Genomic DNA, 21,497 nt, shown 5'->3' with positions numbered 1-21,497 from the left:
AAAGTCCAGTAAAAATTCAAGTTTTTCGCCACTTTTCTCCATGCTTGCAGGACTGTCCGTCATGAAAACTACTGATCTTGATCCGGTGGCGATGTTGTTCTTTTTCCAGCAATCTTTCTTCATGTGGTCGTATTTGCCACAGGCATGACATTTTGCGTTAAACTTGTTGCTTCATCCGATGGTCCCGATGGTCACAAGCACATGTAATAAGGGTTTCTTCGTAACTATGCATCCGATTCAACAGTTCTGATTCGTCGCTCAAAAACCGGGTTTTCATGAGCTCGTAGGTCAGTTCATTTTCTGGCAAGTAGGGTTTCGTAAGAGTCACACTCAATGCTGCAATAACATCGCTTTGTTCTAGTCTTGAACAAGTTACTCGGAGCTGTCGAATGAGGTACTCGATCTTCAGGAGGTGGGCGCGCATTGATGTTCATTTCTTAAACTGAAGACGCGCAATCTGCTCCCCGATCACAGTTTCCTTCCCGGCCAGCCTCTTAGCTTAGCAAATGTATTTTCCAGAACTTTCCTTATTTCCTTGGTCGTAGACCTGTCGTGGACACATCCAAGATGTTCGTCTGAAATGAGGCTCACCAACTACCTTGACCTTTCTGCTTCAACTTCGGTAGTTGGAACATCCTTTACCACTTCGTCCTAAACTTTCGATGCTTCGAGGTAAACTTGTACGCGGAAATATCGTAACCGCTTGCAGAGAATTGAGGAATTCCGTGGACGGATATTTCGTTTAAAATACATGAAAAGACACGATGGATGTTCTTATAAAAATATATCAATAGTATGAAACGAGCTCACCAAAATATCTTCTTCAATGTTTATTGATGATGTTTCAGTTTTTCTCGTTATTTTGTTAGAAACACTTTCCGCAGGTTTTTAAAATTAGTTTTAAGATTGATTTTGACTTTCAAGGAACAAAAAGAAGGCCAAAACGAACTTATTCAACATCTGTTGACGATATAAGTAGTGATTAAACGGGTGATGATATGATAATCCTAACATGGATACCACTATGACCAACTAGCGATTTAAAATGCAAAGTATCAAAGAGTTCTACAAATGAGCAGAGCCATCAAAATCAACAAAAGCAATGTGATTTGTGCATCTGAAATGTTTATGTAAATTTGTCATTGGATTCAATGATTCTCATTTAGGAATTATCAGTTTCGCCAGTTTCAAACCGATGAAGCCGTGATTGCATGAAGTTTTGTGAAGGCATTGTTTCACAAAAAAATCGGCCTTGCTGACTTTATTCAACCAGAGAAGAGAATTGTCGGACAAAAGTGGCACAAAACAAGCAACAGAGAATGTGCAGCGATTACTCTTTATCAAGGATGGGAGCACTCACTTGCAAAGACTTACACTCATTTGCTATTTCCTCAGCTTAGAAGCGTGTGAAAGAGAGAAAGTGCATTAAAGAACCCCTTGGAATTTTCTTGAAAGCAGTTTATTTTCTCGTTAGTTTTTGTTTTGAATATCTGGCAACAATGCTGTAACGAAAAATCAGAATAAAGTTAAACCTCGTAAACGGTTGTGTTCGATTCTTTCCTCTCGCGAAAACCATCCATTCTTCGGCTCGTGTTGAGCCAACTGAGCTATCGAAAAAACATTTTGGTCCGTTCTCCCGGATACCCGGAAGAATTGCGATGGTTATTGCGATCGAGCGGAAATTAGTGAGATTTGGTACCGAGTACCGAAATTGGCGCAAGGCCGAATAAAAGACGAAAGTGCGGAGCCCAAGGCTACTCGACCAGCGATTGCGGTGTGTCCGTGGCACGAGCAATTCGACGCCATTTTGTGAAATTGTTGGACACACGGAACGGAGATGGGCGGTACACTGTTCGTTTTCCGTTCAACGAATTTCAGCACACGCTAGGTGATTCGTACGAAACCGCAAGCAAATGTCTGGATAAGTTATTAATCGCATTGACGAAGGATCCACTGAAGAGAGAACAGTATTTCAGCTTCATGTCTGAATACCGTTCGTTGGGCCACATGGAAGAAGTGAGTGAGGACGACCGAAGCGGATACTACATTCCCCACCATGCCGTATACAAGGTCACGAGCTCCACCACGAAGATTCGCGTCGTCTTCGATGCTTCAGCAAGGACGACAACGGGAGTAGCATTGAACGACATCGTTTGTGTCGGACCGACAGTCCAGAGCGACTTGCAATCCATAATTTTGCGGTTTTGCTCTCATCCGATTGTCCTGACGGCGGACATACACTGCCGTTCAAAAGTTTGGGGTCACCGCCTCAAAAACATGTCATTTTTTTAGGCCCATATCTCCGCCAATTTGCGTCAGATTTCAAAACCCTAGGTTTCATTCAAAAGATAATAAGTCAAATAAGCTTTGAACATGATTTAAAAGAAACTTTTTCAAAAAAAATTTGTATGTAAACTTAACCCAAAGTTGTCAAATGTTCTAAAAAATGAATATAAACTTACGGCAGTGTCGCTGGGAATTGGGTCGACCAAATTTTAAGATGAGAGCGGTAATATGACCCATTTTCTATTAGCTTTCAACTGCTTTTTACAGAATTTAGCTAAAAAATCTAGAAAAAAAGTTATTAAGTAAATTAATCCTTGATGTCATCGACCAAAAGTTTGGGGTCACCCCTCAATATAATGTATCGGCCAAAAGTTTGGGGTCACTTTCGTAAAACATGGAAAAGTGATTTGGTGATATCTTCGTCATCTATAGTTCAATTTTAATTATTTTTGGCTCATTTCAAAGATAATTAACTAAATTTACGTTTGATGTCTTAAACTTAACGTATTTAACGATTTTTGTATATAAAAATGTTATGTAAAGTTAGCACATTTCACCACGCTTCAAAAATGAGGCAACTTTACGTTAAGTTTTACTATGTAAATTTCAACAAATATGTGTGGTTCAATGTCTATGCAGTAAGTATCATTCATTTTGTTCCAAATAAGCCAAGAAGAATTAAAATTGAATGAAAGTTGACAAAGATATCAACAAATCACTTTTCCATGTTTTACGAAAGTGACCCCAAACTTTTGGCCGATACATCATTTTGAGGGGTGACCCCAAACTTTTGGTCGATGACATCAAGGATTAATTTACTTAAAGACCGGTCCAGAAAGTATGGACGCAGAAAGAAAATACTCGCGTTTAAAAATTATTAATAACTAGTTATTTTTGAAGGCTGCATCCTGTTGATCAACCTATTCTCTCCACATTTGTGCGGCGGTTTATTCGATTCCAACAGTTTGTTTCAAAATACATAAACTTTCAGAGGAATACCGTCGAAAAAATGTGCACAAATGATGTACAGGGCTAAAAATGTCACTTTGGAAATGAGGAAAATATGGAGGGAATAAGTGAGAAAACCACGCAAGCAAGAATCAGGAAGCATGGTATGAAGAATATATTTTAGCATAAGCTAAAAAATTGAGTCAAAAACAAAGATCCTGTTAATCCTCGTTTGGGTATACGTATAATGAAGGCATTTGATCACAAGAAAAAACCTTCTAACTTACACAGAGTGGAATATGATAAAAAATGTTACCATTTAGAATTCCAATGTTCTTCGTGGCAAAGAACTTTTGAATGTTCCAACCCAAAGTAAGCAGAAACGGCCGAAACAAAGCCCAAAACAAGAAACATCGATCAGACCCAGACATCTGAAGACTAGGTGCGTCCATACTTTCTGGGGCAGTCTTTAATAACTTTTTTCTAGATTTTTTAGCTAAGTTCTGTAAAAAGCATTTGAAAGCTAATAGAAAATGGGTTATATTACCGCTCTCATCTTAAAATTTGGTCGACCCAATTTCCAGCGACACTGCCGTAAGTTTATATTCATTTTTTAGAAAATTTGGCAACTTTAGGTTAAGTTTACATACAAAATTTTTTGAAAAAGTTTCTTTTAAATCATGTTCAAAGTTTCTTTGACTTATTATCTTTTGAATGAAACCTAGGGTTTTGAAATCGGACGCAAATTGGCGGAGATATGGGCCTAAAAAAATTACATGTTTTTGAGGGGGTGACCCCAAACTTTTGAACGGGAGTGTACCTAAAATGTACCGCCAAATATTGCTTCACAAAGACGACCACAATTTTCAGAAAATACTCTGGGTGGATGACAGTGGCGTGCGCACGGTGTACAAATTGAGTACGGTGTCGTACGGAGTGGCTAGCTCCCCTTATCATGCAACGAGAACATTGATCCAGTTAGCAACAGACGAAGGCAAGACCTTTCCGCTCGCCGAGCAGGTGATTCGGCATGATAGCTATGTCGATGACTTTTTAACTGGGGGAAAAACTGTGAATGAAGTCGTCTCCATCTACAAGGAATTGTCAACGTTGCTGCAACTCGGTGGTTTTGGTGTCCACAAATTTTGCTCAAACGATCCGGCTGTACTGAGCGAAATTCCAGAAGAATTGCAAGAAACGTGCGTCAGTTTTGAGGACACAGGGATCAACAACACCATTCGAACACTTGGCTTGATTTGGAATCCACTGGAGGATTACTTCACGTTTTGTGTTCAGACAATCAACGATGAAATCTCGACTACGAAGCGAAAAGTCCTATCCGACATCGGACGATTGTTCGATCCTCTTGGGTTCCTTGGACCGATCATTACAGCAGCCAAGTTGGTGATGCAGGACATCTGGCGTGTTGGTTTGAACTGGGATGACGAGCTGCCAGAAGAAATTCAGCAGAAATGGATTCAGTTCCGGCGTCAGCTGCCGGTAGTGAACGAAATGCGCAAGCCACGATGTGTTATTCCCGGTGATGCGATCCGCATTAAACTACACGGTTATTCGGACGCCTCTAAACGAGCCTATGGAGCGGTCGTATATGCTAGATGCATCGCTGCAGACGGATCAATCAGTGTGAAACTGGTCGCGAGCAAGTCACGAGTTACCCCAATCAAACCGGTAACGATTCCTCGATTAGAATTGTGTGGCGCCAAGTTACTAGCAAAACTCGTGGAGAAAATCACCTCGACAATGAACGTCAAGTTCGACGACGTGACATTATGGTGCGACAGTTCAATTGGCTTCTTTAGCGCTTTTGAGATAATTATATATTCTAAATCTGCATGCCAAACTGAGCCGAAATCCAAATTTTCATGAATTTTGGTGCCCGGGAACCTATTTTAAAATCAGTTTGAAGTTTGTATGGGAGCGATTCGTCGATTCACCACTCGTCGCATTTTGTACTGGGCGGAGCTGTCAAACAGTTGCCCAGCTGTCAAAAGGTGATTTCAAAAAATCTCTTTGCAATTGATTTTAGGTACCAAAATAGTGTTCTAAATATCTGAAAAAAAATCATGGTGGCTCAGAAAAAGGCGCTCTTTCATATAAAATCTAAAAATCTATACATTTTTTTAAATTAAAAAACCCAATTGTTCTTTGCTGGCTCAAGAAGTCACCGTCGGCATTGAACCAATTTGTATCGAATCGAGTAGCAGCGGTCATCGAGATGACTTCAGGATATCGGTGGCAGTATGTTCAATCAGCAAACAACCCAGCCGATGTGATTTCAAGAGGAGCGTCACCTGTGGAACTGCTGAGCAACGAACTGTGGTGAAATGGTGCACCTAATCTTCAGCAAGCATCGCCAAGACCAGATGAATCTGAAACAATAGAAGAAATTCCGGAAATGAAAACTGCGACAGTGTTAACAACCGTAGAAAAACCAGCCTCCATAAGTCTGGATCGTGTAAGCAACTATCGGAAACTTCAGAGAGCCTGGGCCTACGTCCTAAGATTTATCGACTTGACTAAACACTAAAGGCGTGACGTCACTTCTATCAAGGCAGTCGAGATGACCAATGCAGAACGAGCGATATTTCTAGTGATTACACAGCAAGCGTTCGGCGACTTGAAGAAAAACCTACAGTCAGGATCATCAAAACGGCATAGTTATTCGAACTTGGCTCCGTTTATTGGACTCGATGGGCTCATCCGTGTAGGAGGACGATTGAAGTATTCAGCTATTCCCTACAACGGGAAGCATCAGGTATTACTACCGGAGCGACACTATGTAACAGAGGCATTAATCCGCAGACTACACGAAGAACATCACCATGTCGGTCAAGGAGGATTATTAGCGATTGTTCGTGAACGTTATTGACCTCTTAGGGCCAAATCAGCCATCAAACGGATCCTCTCGGGCTGCCAGATCTGTGCCAAACGTCGACCTACTTTCGGCAAGCAGATTATGGGCGACCTTCCGGAGCATCGTGTCACACCGGCACCCGTATTCTCGAAGGTTGGAGTAGACTATGCTGGACCCTTTCTACTGAAGCCTGAGTAAAGGCAATTAATTTTGAATTGGTGTCGAACCTGACTTCAGAAAACTTCATCGCTGCATTGCACCGTTTTCAAGCAGGCGTGGCATTCCGTCCGACATATTTTCTGACAATGGGACTTCATTTGTCGGGGCCAGCCATGAGCTGGCCGCTTTCAATAGCTTGTTCAATGATCAATTGCATCAGGGCAAGCTGGGTGAATTTTGCGCGACAAGGGGAATTACGTGGAGCTTCATCCCTCCAAGAAGTCCTCACTTCGGGGGCATATGGGAGGCAGGAGTCAAATCGCTCAAATATCACATGAAACGAATTATCGGCGAAACTCGATTGACGACGGAAGAAATGAACACTTTTCTGGCCCAAACTGAAGCGATTTTGAATTCTCGTCCTTTGAGTGCGATGTCAGAGGATCCTAGCGATATGGGAATTTTGACGCCTTCCAACTTCCTAATTGGGCGATCGGCGGTCGCCATTCCAGAACCATCATATGCCACCGAGAAGGTCAGTCGACTAAGTCGATGGCAGCATATCCAATTTATGCAACAGCACTTCTGGAACAGGTGGTCAAAGGAGTATTTGCACCACTTGCAGACTCGTCAAAAATGGCACGGTGAAGTTAAGCGGTTTGACATCGGAGCGTTGGTACTCTTGGTCGACGAAAACGTTCCCCCTCAGCAGTGGCGACGCGGAAGAATTGTGGCCACTCACCCAGGAAACGACGAAGCGGTACGAGTGGTTACTGTTCGGACGGCTACTGGCGAGTTCAAGCGAGCGGTTACTAAGATTGCTTTACTTCCATCTGTTGAGCCGTCTGCCTCAACGGGGGGTGTATGAAGGAGAGAAAGTGCATTGAAGAACCCCTTTGGAATTTTCTTGAAAGCAGTTTATTTTCTCGTTAGTTTTTGTTTTGAATATCTGGCAACAATGCTGTAACAAAAAATCAGGATAAAGTTAAACCTTGTAAACGACGGTTGTGTTCGATTCTTTTCTCTCGCGAAAACCATCCATTCTTCGGCTCGTGTTGAGCCAACTGAGCTATCGAAAAAACAGCGTGCTATCAAGGAATGATATATGGACGACTTTTAACTTGTGGTTTTGTTCAAAAATCAAAAAAAAAAACTCAAGTGAGTATTCTTATCCATGCTCTTTATCCCAACTGGTAACAGATAAAAACATTATCTCAAAAATATTTGTTGAAAACTCTTTGATGGTAGATCTTCAATAGTGTTGCAGTGTTTAGCGACACGAAGTTACCGCTCGAATATCACAATGCAAGGCTTAAAATTTCTTAAACTCGTGTTGTACGATCTTTATCCAATTCTGTTCAAGTTGGGAAAACCCTAGGTCACATTGGGTGGATTGTCACAACAAACACAGATTAAGGCATTGTCATTATTGTTGCGCGAAGGTTGAAATTTAATTCAGTGTATTCAACACTCTGATGGTAATAAAATAAGGAACTGCAGAAACTATATTTTTATCAATTGTCTCCCTCTTGTCTAGCAAATGAGTTGACACAAAACTTGAAGCATTATATTCAGTATATTGTTAACTGTGATTTTGCAAGCTATATACCATGTTTATCCTAATTATAATATGTATGCTAAACGTCCAATCATATTCAGAACTGACACTTATGTTCTAATTGAAATGCACACAATAGTCATATGGTTTCTGACGAATGATTCTCAGAAGACTCGCAGTCTATCAAAAATGTTGGCATTAAAACTACATACATGTGTGTCACAAGTATAGAAGAACAATACTTTCGCCTTGCAGCTTCTACTGCTTCATATTACCACATCCGAGGAGTTCAAATTGCATCAACCAGAACTCAAAGACCGGCCCGTACGGCCAAACGACTCATTGACCGTCTTTCGCTTGTTCGTTATCACTTATCGGTCACTTATATTTATAAGACACACTCACCAGTAAGGTAGCAAATCGCCACACCGGTGTGCGCAATCGTCCATACCTAGCGCGAGCAACCGCCTCGCTATAAGTATACAAAACAGACATAGCTTAGGGGTAAACATTCGAGTGAAATGCAATTTTGCGCGCATTCGAGACCAAATCCAAATAAGCTTTGCCGTCAGTAAAACGAGAGAGTATACGTAGTAGACGTAAAAAAGGGCTCGCGAGTGTGGCTTGTGTTTACAATGTTCAATAGATTTCATATATGTACGTCAAGAGGGTGTCGTAAATGTCATCAGTGCACAGTGCACAATGGTCCGAAAAGGAGAAACAAGTGTTTTCAGCCCCAACATTAAATTGTTTTTTTTATGCGCTGTCCAACTACGTGGACTCATTTTTGGCCATTTCAGACCCCCCTCCCCTTTGTAGGCTTTTGTCCATAACAAAAATTTTGAAAATTGTATGGACCGTAGACTAATAACACACTTATTGCTCTCCTAAGAGGAGTCTCCTTAGGCTATTAGTACATCCACAGACAAACAGACGTCTCACTCTACCCACTACCTGTTTCCTTTTTTAACGGACTTTTCAAATATTATATACTTCGCATATCTCTCGCTCATGGCGCTCGCATCGTTTTTGCTCCTGTTTGACGTTAGCCTACTATCGCCATCTACTCAGTGAGTTTGCGAAACACAGCGTAATTAGCATTGGGTGATTATACTTTGTTGCAAGTGATACGCCTGTTTGTCTGTGGTAGGGGTAGGCGGGGCAATATGGACACCCAGGGCAGAATGGACACCCTCAATATTTTGAAATATGCGAACTTTTTAGAACTTTTAATGAATGGAGAATATAGTCCATTTGTCTAAAACGTAGTTTCAGGAAAGAAACATTCGAAATTAAAATTATACTTGATTTTACACGAAAAAGTTGCGTCCTCCATTTTTTGTGCATGGAAATTATAATTTTCACACCATCTAAAATAAGATTTAGTAATTAATTTATTGCAGGTCGATTAAAACCTGATATTTTTAGAACACCTGCAAGTAGTTTTGCTGTATCTACATGCTTAACATGTTTATATTTTATTCTTTATATCAAAAATCAAGTTTGGAAATATCTTCTGCTGCCGGGGCAAAATGGACACTCACCTTTTTGAAAGAAGCGACAAGGGAAAAATATAACCTTAATCACAAACCAACCAAATTCTTCGATTTCAGTATATTTTCGGTTAAATGTTCTCTATAGTAGACATACGGTGAAACAAATTGGTCAAAAAACGACAGCAGGGGAAAATAGTTGTCCTAGGCACAGCTGTACATGCCGACAAAAACGAAGCTTTATCCAAAACAGCCTGAATTTAAATTAACTGAACAAAAATGAACTACTTCGGCATATTATTCATCCATGATAGTTGTTTTGTAACACACTTAAAATAAAGTACAGTATTCAGCTGTTCTATTTTCGGTAAAAGTTCAGATTACCGAATGTTCAGCAACATATTACCGAAGTTCGCCAAAAAATTACCGAACGTTCGGTAAACTCCACTGAATCATCGGTAATGTTTACCGAACGTTCGGTAAAAAAATAGCCGAACTTCGGTAAACTGTGCTGAACTTCGGTAATCCGAACTTTTACCGAAAATAGAACAGCCGAACAAGTGACTCTGAAATAAGTGTGAATGAAGTGACTTTACAGGTGTAAATAATGTACGAAATTCGTAAAAGCCTCATGGTGTCCATATTGCCCCATGGGGGTGTCCATTCTGCCCCGTATGCTTGAAGACGATCATGAAAAACTAACATTTTTCATAACATTTTTTGAAGTGGATAAATCATTTTTCTTCGTGAGCATTCTTATGCAATAGATGCTAAATAGACTTTAAAAGAATACATGTATCAAAAAACTAAACTTTTTTGACATCTTGCCAGGTAAAGTTGGCAAAAACCTTAGGGTGTCCATATTGCCCCGCCTACCCCTACATTATTTTCGTAACTTTGCTTTCTGGACCAATGTACCCTGCATCAAGGATGGGAACACTCACTTGCAAAGAGTTACACTCACTTGTATTTTTCTCAGCTCAGAAGCGTGCAATCAAAAAACGAAGTATGGACGACTTTTGCCCTGTGATTTTGTCTAAAAGTTTGCCGAATAGAGTAGAGGTCGCACACGCATACCGATTTCGTGATTGAACTGCGATGGCAACTCTCCGCGAGGTGAATGTAATTTACACTCACCTTGTGGAGAGTCGCTTTCACAGTTCTGTCACGACTTTGGGATTCGTGAGCGACCTTTACTCTATTCGACAAAATTTGAGACCAAACCACAAGGCAAAAGTCGTCCATACATCGTTTTTTGATTGCTCGCTTCTGAGCTGAGAAAATAGCAAGTGAGTGTAATTCTTTGCAAGTGAGTGTTCCCATCCCTGCCCTGCATAAGCCGCATGCACTGCGCATCAAATCTGGTTAAATCGTCGAGACTGGAGATAGACAGCCCCATCCTATATTAGGGAACTTGTCTATCAAGTACGATATAAGGAAGGAATACACAAGTGGGAAACTCACTATCGAATTACGATAAATGATCATTTTCCAACACAAATTGCAGTAATGCAACCTCCATAGCTCCATGCCTAGTAGTAGTAACACAACAAATCTTCTACAATCAACTCGTAAGTGGCATGCACGTACGCCAAAAAGTAATTCAAGATGTATATGGGGATCAACAGACCGACAGGTTTCTGCGGGATGTGTGAATGTTTGCCTTACTTCTGGCTCGTACCCACTTACCCACATTCCTGAAGTCCATACAATGTCGTCTCTATTCTATAATGGTTTTATTAAGTCAAGTTGATCATCGAAACTGGTTTTTGACGCGCATTATTTATTTGCATCTCAACCTGCTGAGCTCGGGTGACGAGACGGTCTCTGAAGTATGGTGGAACTGATAGTTTTTCTGGTCGTATTTGCCTCTTGATTACGCTTACTCATTAGAGCTGACTCGTGGGGGCTTTTCTGGCTGATACGTAATATTGTTGCACCAACTACATCCCGTGAGGCAGATTACTCATTTATAATGGTTGAATGGTTCCTGGAAATTTTCATTACATTTACTAGTGCGGAAGTGTTCTAAGTTCCGAGACAAAGATGGTCTCTTTTTATCCTTTTTTAAAGATATTTTTTGTCCAGGGCTAGTTTATCTCGGGACCCACGGTATTCCTTTACTCCCCGAAAGAAGAACTCACATTGTGTGAGTATGTATATCGAGAGTGGGATTCGAACAGGGGCCCCAGGTGTGATAATCACGGGCTTTAACTTCTTCACCAGGTCCGCTTCAGATATCCTTCAGAAGGTATTTGAATATTTCAAAGATGTTACATACTTGTTTACAGTTTTGCTACAGGATATATTCTTAAATCTTGGTGGGATATATCCTAGTAAAACTTATTCCGAAAGTGTGTCGTGCATCGTATGAAGAAACAAAGAGTTTCAGGCCTATCAGTTTGACGTCTTTTATCAAAAAATGGCTTAAAACGCATTGTTGATCGTCACATTCGTGATGTTCATATGGCCAACGTGCCTCTTCATGCTAGGTAACCTCCAAAAGATGTGCTTAATGGAGATGTCTGGAGCGTTCTCTCCAACTACCATGGTAGCGCTCGAAGTTCTCTTTGACGTTGCACATTCATCACACTTTATTATACTTGTTTACGTATCGTTCTCAAAGTATTTATTTTATTCAAAAAATAAAAATACGTCCCTAACCTTCAACGCACCTCTCGTTCGTTGTCCATCGTTTTTTCCGCCAAATTTTGCTGATTTCGAATAATGAACTTTCTTATCGCAAACTTCTACTATCTACTTCAACAAGCTATGCCGCTGCCGGTCGCTGGGCATTGCACGCGTCTTATCTCTGATAGTGAATTTGAATGTCAATGCCATGCCTCTCTAAGCCGTAAAATCGCGTTTTAGGGTGTTCTTGGTTCAATTGTTAGGAACGAGAATATGACAGACGTTCGCGTTCTGGGTTCGAGGTCAATTGAACGAAGGGTTCTGTATCCAAAAACACTGAACGTCATTTTTCTGAGTATATCCTTATTCCTTACTTAGGTCAATGCAATATAAGTTTAAAGGAATTCATAACTATATGATTTTTAGGGTGATTATACTTTCGAAAAAGAGTCAGTCAATGTTATAAGATGTAGAATATTTGATCACATTTATGAGAGCAGGTTTCATTCCAATTTGAAAGCATTGCCATGAGTAAAAAGAAGTCATGCTTCGAAACTCGGCTTTTGATCGTTTGTTTGCCCCATGATTCCCTAACACAGGTGTGCTTATCATAACGCGACGGTGATAAGGTTTAAGGTGTGAGGATCGTACTGATTTTTGTAGTGCTTCTGTCATGATGATTAAAGCTGTTATCCAACCTAACCAAATGAAAACGGTTTAAAACATATTCCAATGCAGAGTTTAAGCTTCAACTAAAATTTTTGTTCTTTCTGTAATTATAAACATTTTAAGACACATGTGATAAAACGAATACCTACATTGATTTTTTCTGGATTTTTTTTTATTAGTGAATTAAGACGTTTTTTTTAACTGCTCGGTATACATAATAAACCAATTCTGAAACCAACCCCAGTGTTTTGCTTATCTCATTTGTATTTTACCATTAATGATGATTCAACGGTTTCAAGTATGCTGAGTCACTCTGCCTTAGTTATGTTATATACAATATAGTATAATGCATAATCTCGTTTTCTGCTTTCATTCCAGTTTCCCTCTGCTGAACATTCCTCTTCCGGGAACGATTCCAACCAAAGTGATATTTCCCTACACTGAACAAATTGGCCATAATCTACACCTGACGAATATCAACGCCAGTGAATCCAGCTCATCGGATCTGTACAATCCTTTCAACTTCAATGGAAACAACTTATTCAACATTTACAACATCAGTCTGGAACCGCCATTTCCCTGGGCTCGAATAGATCCTTTGCTATACGTCCAGCAGATCATTATGCGTTCCAGCGTGGTCCCGTGGGAGGATGGTCTGCAGCTGATGGACGCCTATCGCGGGCCGCTGTACGAAGTATTCAAGCTGATTGAGATTATTCGGAATCACGAGGACGAAAGGTGAGACGTCGTCCGGCTGTTATCTCCTAACCGGTTATATGTGGTTGCTGTTGTGTAGAGGTGATAATTCGCAATCTTTTTTGGGTTCTTTTTTTTTTTAGCAAAACAACCTTGAGTCATCTGTGTTTGCACGTAGAGAATGTGAAACGCGCCTCGCAACAATTGCTATTTCCGGAGTACAACTGTTTGCTGCTGTCGCCTGCAAACCTGTGGCAACAGAATGTCCAAAATTTCAACAAGGATAGCAGTTTGCTGAATACGGTTTTCTTGAACCATGTAAGTGATGTGAGGCAGTATTAATGGATTCTAAAAATGCTTATGGTCTACTTAAGACAAGTTTTGTGCAGTATATTTTAGCTCATTTTACGTTTCTCTTCTTACATAATTCAACCTTTGTGATTAAGTCTTTCTCATGAGATCTTATTTTATTACTTCAACTCTTTATAGAATTTACAAAAATCAAAAGTATCCACATCTGAAATGCTGTTCGGGATAACGCTTCGAGACACCGGTGTCAAGCGGTATCCCACGCGAGTTCGCTCGCGGATCATCCAGTACGCCGTCACGTTAATCCTCCGTGAGAACAATCTCGCCTACATCAACTCTTTGAAGGAAAAACTTACCAAGACCTACCCACTGCATCAGCCAATTTCCCCTGAAGCGGAAACTCCCCAGCGAACGTCGCAAAATCCGCGGGATCAATCGTCCATCATGTACATATTCTATCCGGGAGAGTTCGATTGGAAGGAGTTCCTGCCGCAGTGCATTGCGATCGTGATGCTATTCTTGTACGTGTACTTCTCGGTGCGAAAGATAGACGAGATTCGATCGAGGATGGTGTTGGCATTCAGCGCTGTTTTCACCGTGTTGGGCAGTTTGACCATGTCTTTAGGAATGTGTTTCTTCTTTGGATTGACCATCAGTTTGCAGTCGAAGGGTGTCTATCCGTACTTGGTGATACTGGTGGGATTGGAGAACGTGTTGGTAATTACGAAGAGCGTTCTAACGACGGATAGCAATCTGGACGTGAAGATTCGCGTTGCACAGGGTCTCTCCCGAGAGGGATGGTCCATCACGAAGAATTTGTTGACAGAGATCACGATCCTGACGGTTGGCTTGTGCACGTTCGTTCCGGTGATCCAGGAGTTCTGCATTTTCGCGATAGTAGGATTGGTGTCGGATTTCTTCCTGCAGATGATGATTTTCTCTACGGTGTTGGCGTTGGATATTAAGCAGGTAAGATAAATTTTATCCACTTTTGCTAAATATTTGTCAAGTTGTTTTCATTTTTGTATGTATTTGAAACGCCTTAGCGTTACTCCGAATCATTTTCATCCGTCTTGTATTTTTAAGTAACTGATGGTTAATACTAGACATTATCTTCAGTAAAAAAAAAACATCAGAAAGATATAGATAATTAATCTTATGCGTTTTATTCTACACTTTTTTCCTAAAACGCATCAGGTGGAGTACAGTGCGGAGGTTCGACAGTTGCCGAAAATGTTATACTACAATAGTGACGCCCGTTTGAACGCAATGGAAGCCAAGCGAATCGGTGGACTAAGTCGATCGATGTCACACCCGAAACTGTCCGGACTGGATCAAGGTAGCGGTCACAAGAAGAACAGTCTGACTACGTCGGGTAACGGAAAAGACAAAAAAATACCAAAACGATTGAGGATCGTCAACTTCTGGGCACGGACTCGATTCTTCCAAAGGGGTTTCATGATTTGGATGGTTCTGTGGATATCGAATATCATCTACAATTCGGGTTTGATCGAGTTCATGATCGATAAGAATCTTTCGGCGCAACGTGCTGCCAGCGAGGCAAACAAAGTAGACATTCCAATGAATGACATGCATGATCTCAGATCGGCAGACGCCGCTCACATGAACTACAATCATTTCACCGAAGAAGAACTTCGCGGTGGCAACGATCGCATTTTGAACATAACCGAGCAGCTGAACCGACTGAAATATCCGGACTATGAAACCGTTTACCACCTGTCTAACTTTCATTGGTCGTCCATCCTGAAGCAGTACAATATATCTCTGTCGGGAAGGTACGTAACAGTGTTGCCATCGATCAAGTTGTCGCACGCAGTGAATCCTCAGGTCGCGTTGAAATTGCGAAATCCGGAGGAGAACACGCCCCATCACTTCCAATGGAAGGCACTAGCCGCCGCTTTGGACCCTCTGGATTTGAACGACGTTGACAATGGAGATACTCCTAGCATGAGTACCACGAATGCTCCCTTCTATCCCAAGACTCCGATGGAGATCCTTCTGAGTTGCATGCTTATCGCCGTCAGCATTTTCGTCGTGGCCTACACACTAATAATGTTGTACCGATGCATGTGCACACGGAACTATGCCGAATGGCGTGCCAGTTGGAACGAGAGTGAAACCGAAGAGCCCAAGCAAGAGCAACGCATCCTAGAGGGCGTTCCAATTCAGGTCAATGGCCACAAGCATCGTATCGAATGCGTAGTAACGGATGGCAATATGATAGCCAGTTCGTGCCTGCAGGGTCAAGTCAAAATCTGGGACGTAACCAATGGGGAACTGGTGGCCGAAATTCATCGTGTCAGCAATTTGGACATGCAGTGCAAGGAGCAGCGAACCTCCCCAAATTCATCGGTTATCGTACGAAGTGAACCAACCAGTGCAAACATTACCGGAGTCCAGGAAGTCTTCCCGGAACAACCACCAGCCAGTTCCGCACCCAAGCTGAAAAAGAAACTGCAGTTCAACTTTTCCAATCAGCATCAACTGATGGAGGCAGCTCTGTTCGACTTTGCCACCCAATATCAGCGACATTTCACCAGTGACCCCAGTGGCGGGCATCACCAGAAGCGGTTGAGCAATGGAGGATTGGATTTAAGTGACCATGGGTCGAAAGTGGACCTTCGGAATCGGTTCCAATCGAGCAACGCAGCCCAGTACTACGAGGCAGCGGTGAATCACCCCAGAAGCAATCGATCTCCTCCTCCTCCTCCGGCAGCTTCCAGTTATCAAAGGTCTCAAAGTGGCGAGGAGAATGACACTCGGAGAGACCTGCTGGTTTCGGAGTCACCAACAACGAGTGCCAGTGGTGTCGCAGGTGCCAGTGCAACCGTTCGGAAGAAAACCTATCAGCCGTCGCCGATATGGTGTTTAGACTTTTTGGATAATCTCATCGTGATTGGGTGCGCCGACGGGCGGCTGGAGTTTTGGGAGGGAACGACGGGTAATTTTAAGGTAGGAAGAGATGGGTATGCTCTGATCACTATGATGTATGATTGAACCTTTTTCTTTATTTCAGTGTATTTACGAAACAGAACATACCCTGAACAACGGGGTAACAAACATTAAACTAGCCGGAGATAAAGTGATTGCGGCGCGGTTGAGTGGTCGCATTGACTTCCTGCGGCTGGAAACGTATACCCAGGGTCGGCAGATCGACTGGGGATTTACGTCAGCGTATCGAAGAAGTAAGTTTTCCAGGTTCATTGACTTATAGCTACTTTTGAGGAAATTTTAGCAAATGTAAATGATTAGCTAAATGTTCTAACTAGTTTTGTGTTTCTTGAGTTTTCGGGAAATTGTTGTGGCAATCAGCGAATGTTATTGATGGATCCTATTTCACTGGTAAATATGTTATAGTCTGCGCATACTCAAGGCAAATGTTCCGGGAAAATATTTTAAACATATCTTGATACCTTGTTAGCTGAAAAGTAATATTACTCCAGCGCTGAGCGTATGCGTAGAGCACCAGTAGTAGGCGATGTTGTCATTAAAACAAGAACTTTTTTTAACTTCGAGGAAATTAAGTATCAGAGCGTAGCCATCGTTCATCAAATCTTTGAAGTGCTCCTTCCACCTAACTGCTACCATTATTTTGTCTGTCAGCCAATATCCTTCCCGGTCGTAGCACACGGCCGACACTGACGCAGTCTTATACCGCGCGTCATTGACAGTTGCATAAAACCTCCGCATATCTTTCCTATCCAATCCATGCTTTCCTTCGCCTCAGCAATTACAGTGCACTCTCTTCGTGCTGCTGTTCCTTGTTCCCTGCTACGGTGAATTCGGTTCTTTTCTGATCGGTTGTTGCGTCATCGTTGCTGAGCGATAACTATCATCGCTTCCCAAGCAACACACATGTCATATAAGAGTTACGGCAGCGCAAGTTTTTGTTGCATAGAACTCAATTTGACCTACGTCTATCATTGTATTAGCAGTATACTGAATATATTTTACAATAACTTATACACAGCCAAAACTAGCGCTGCCGTTACCCTTACATGCGTGTTATTTTTCTTGCGCTGTTGTCACTGCTTAATGTATAAACTCCCATGCTGTGCAGCAACCCCTGCGTTGGATATTGGCTTCTTTAGTGGTGTCGAAATAATTCCATATTCTGAATCAGCATGCCAAACTGAGCCGAAATCCAAATTTTCATGAATGTTGGTGCCCGGGAACCTATTTAAAAATCAGTTTGAAGTTTGTATGGGAGCGATTTGTCGAATCATCCCTCGTCGCATTTTGCACAGGACAGAGCTGTCAAACAGTTGCCCAGATGTCAAAAGGTGATTTCAAAAAGCTCTTTGATATTGATTTTAAGTACCAAAAAAAAGTTCAAAAAATCTGAAAAAAAAATCATAATGTCTCAGAAAAAGGTGCTGTTTCGTTTAAAATAACAAAATCGATACATATTTTATTAAATTTAAAAACCCAATCGAAACGCTGGAAACGCTGAATTATCGCGCCCGAATTTTTGCGGCTACAAGTTAATGTTCGGACCTCTGCAGGTCCTTACATTACGTCCGAAAAATGTCGCCCGTCGACCAGCACGTATCTGAGAGTAAGTGTCGCCAGTCGGATACCGCCAGGTGCGTTTTCGGATGTTATTGTGACTCCGATGACTATGCAGGCTTGATAATACTCTTCAAAATCGAAAGAGTTTTGCAACATGATCTGCAGCGGTATGTTGCTTCTGTGACGAACGAACCCCGAACAGTGAGGTAATAAAACCCGAGTGATGAAGAGGGGAACGAAAAATACTTACGATGATGATTCCGGGTAGAGGAGTGTGTTTTGAGTCTCGAGCTTTATTTGTATGGGAGTGGAAATCGCGAGTGCTTTTAGAGAATGAGTGGACGTGAGAAACACAACAAGCAATAGGAAGCAATCAGTGAAGTACTAGATTGAAAGTAGTGAGCTGGATTTTTGTATGGTGAGATGATTAATTCTCCGTTCCTGCAATGAAATGCTGCAAATAGCGTGGGTTATATGATTTCTTGCCTAATTTGATGCTGTTTGAGCAAAACTTTGGGTAACTGTGTTTTTGAAATTGCAAGAAATAAATAATACAACAACACAGTTACCCAAACTTTTGCTCAAACAGCATCAAATTAGGCAAGAAATCATATAACCCAAGCTGTTTGCAGCATTTCATTGCAGGAACGGAGAATTAATCATCTCACCATACAAAAATCCAGCTCACTACTTTCAATCTAGTACTTCACTGATTGCTTCCTATTGTGAGTGTTGAACGAACTCCTTGCTACGCGACAAGCTCGAGCTCGGAGCTGTTGAGGATTTGCGTTTTGATTTCTAAGTTTTATTTTCGCTCCTTACTGAATGACAAAATTGTCATCGTCTCCTCATTTCCTCGCGAGGGAGTTTCAGTCATGCCTGTTATTATGACATCTTGCTTTGGTTACTCTACGTACCTACGTTTATTAAGGCTCTTATACAACTCATGCCTTAAAACATCAGGCTTTTCTTTCGTTGGCACATACCTAGTGGCTGAATAAAAGAGACACGGACACCGTCTTCAGTCAGAGGGTGTACAGACTGAACGAAACTAACACTAGACAACGGACACGACACACATTACGAGCACCAGTCGATGCGAGGAAGAAACATTTCTTGCGAAAAGTTTCATCGCTCGGAGCGGGAATCGAACCCTTGTTGCTGAATAGACAGTATTTTGCCATTATTTTGCAGTTCACGAGCCAGGAGCCCTATACGTCCAGGTTCATTCAAAGTTCTCACGTTCCAAGACCAGGCTTTCCAATCGTTGTCCGCAATTAGGGTCTATTTCCGTTGCCACAATCCGTTGTTATTAATACATCATATTCAGCTTATTCCGTTTGTACGAAGTTCGTCGAAAATCAATGGTGGTCTAGAGCAACCAGGGGTAGTAGATGCTTAAGCTCGCCAAGAATCAAAACAGTTTGAGCAAATAGTTAATCTGTTACCGGAATGGGAAGTTAACACTTTTCTATAACATCTTTCTTTTTTTCAGCCCACGTTCGAACGGGTTCGGCAGGAAGTTTGGGAATGTTGCAGATAGGAGGTGCCCCGGCAGGGGAGGAGGAGCTCCGTTGTATTCTGGAGTTCCACCAGCAGGGGCACCGGATGCCGGTAACGTGCCTGGAAGTGGCAAGTGGCACCGTCATGACCGGCAGCCAGGACCACACCGTGAAGGTATTCCGTCTCGACAGCCACATGTTGCAGTTCACGCTGCACGGGCACTGCGGGCCGATATCGTGCTTGTTCATCGACCAATGGCAAGCCGGTATGGGCGCGTCCGGTTGTCAGGATGGTTTCCTTTGCGTGTGGGATTTGATAAGAGGTAGTATTGATAGCATAATCTTTTGAATGAAAATCTTCACGTTCTTTGAGTTTTTCGTAGGCGCCTGTGTGTACAAAATTGAAGCCCACGACGATTCGATAGTGGCACTCGCGTGTTCTCCCAGTTACGTGATTTCGCTTGGGTTGGACGAGCGGATACGAGTTTGGGATCGTTTCCAGGGACAACCGCTGACCATGATGACGGTAACGCATGTCTACTCGTCACTGGTCATGCTCACGCCTTCTCTCCTCGTGACGGCGAAGCCCGGTAAGTTTTTGGATTGTGTTGTTTTACCCAAATGGCATATTTTCTTAATGTTTGAATTCTAAATATGACTTTCTTTTGTCGGAGTAGTTTGAATTATTTCTTGATCACTCTAAACAATCACCCATCGATTTCAGGCACGCTGGTCGTGTGGGACGTCCGGACGGGGGAGATTGTCCGGGAGGTCAAATTGGATTGTTCCAATTCGCAGCTCAGCCCGAAGATTATGCTACCCGCGTGCGGTTCGGTGATCTGCGATTACGGAAATCAAATGAGAATTGTTCGCTTTCCACTGGTAGCGGCGGACAAGTGTGATTAAATCACTCCATTAAAAAACCAAACCACAAAAGACTTACACACAAACACCTAAAACTAAAGACAGAACATTACAAATGCTAGAATTCCTAATTCCGAGCAGAAGTAGTAAACCCAGCAAATGCAACTAAAGAGATATCATATTCGAGATAGTAGGTTTATTTGTAAATTTCACTAGCAGTAAGGACAGGAACATAATTTATTAAGCCGATAAGGTAACGCTAGCTTTACTATAGCTGATATATTTATTTGTTGCGCTTAGGTGATTTCGTTGTTAAAAAAGTTTGCTCAAATTATGCAATTCACATCAGGACAAGAAACAGCAATCGTGCAGCTCTCTAAGGCAGTGAAGTTTTGTTTTAATAAATTATCAATCACAAATAGCTGATGTCCGAGATTAAACTGTCCGATGAAGAAAAAATGCCCAGAACTAAAATAAACCATTAGGTGATTGATCTTAGGGTAAGCTTTTACAGTAAGATGGAACCAAACTACAACAGCACTCATTAAAATGTTAACATTTCTACAACAATGCAGTCACCCCATATACGGAGTAGATCATAGAGTTACGAAGTCACGCTGAGGAAATTATAGCTGAATGGTTTATCATGCATTGAATACATTTCCAGTAAAACAGCTACACAATACACATAGGGTCTTGTACCATTTGGGCAGGTGTACTTATTTTGGGCACTTGGCGCTAAAACTAAGTCAATTTCAAACCGATTGATTTGAAATCTTGTCCAGAGTTAGGCACGTACAGTATCTAACTCTGTACAAAAATTCAAATCAATCGGTTTGAATTTGACTTAGTTATAGCGACAAGTGCCCAAAATAGGTACACCTGCCCAAATGGTACAATACCCTACAACACAATCACACACTTTGTCGATACCTGCAACTGTTGAACGAGAAGGCCTTTACTGAAAGAAATGC

General features: G+C 41.8%; 2 protein-coding genes across 2 annotated transcripts; both read left to right on the top strand.

The window, feature by feature from the left end:
- Positions 1 to 1,878: 1,878 nt before the first annotated feature.
- Positions 1,879 to 6,307, top strand: LOC134284654 (uncharacterized; the record flags this gene model as incomplete). Its single annotated transcript, XM_062843664.1, has 3 exons — positions 1,879 to 2,151; positions 4,105 to 5,027; positions 6,133 to 6,307. Coding segments are annotated over 3 exons (1,371 nt in total), but the record flags the coding sequence as incomplete, so codon positions are not given.
- Positions 6,308 to 12,950: 6,643 nt separating this feature from the next.
- Positions 12,951 to 20,587, top strand: LOC115267895 (sterol regulatory element-binding protein cleavage-activating protein). Its single transcript, XM_062843663.1, has 8 exons — positions 12,951 to 13,357; positions 13,459 to 13,633; positions 13,805 to 14,593; positions 14,822 to 16,597; positions 16,662 to 16,830; positions 19,653 to 19,982; positions 20,043 to 20,249; positions 20,384 to 20,587. The coding sequence occupies exons 1-8, from the start codon at positions 12,966 to 12,968 to the stop codon at positions 20,563 to 20,565; spliced, it is 4,020 nt and encodes a 1,339-aa protein (XP_062699647.1). The 5' UTR covers positions 12,951 to 12,965; the 3' UTR covers positions 20,566 to 20,587.
- The last annotated feature ends 910 nt before the right edge of the window (positions 20,588 to 21,497 follow it).

Source organism: Aedes albopictus, unplaced genomic scaffold (assembly GCF_035046485.1).
Source record: "Aedes albopictus strain Foshan unplaced genomic scaffold, AalbF5 HiC_scaffold_42, whole genome shotgun sequence".
NCBI classification, from domain to species: domain Eukaryota; kingdom Metazoa; phylum Arthropoda; class Insecta; order Diptera; family Culicidae; genus Aedes; species Aedes albopictus.
The sequence above is the reverse complement of the archived record's forward strand: the minus strand, read 5'-3'. Positions and strand labels throughout refer to the sequence as shown.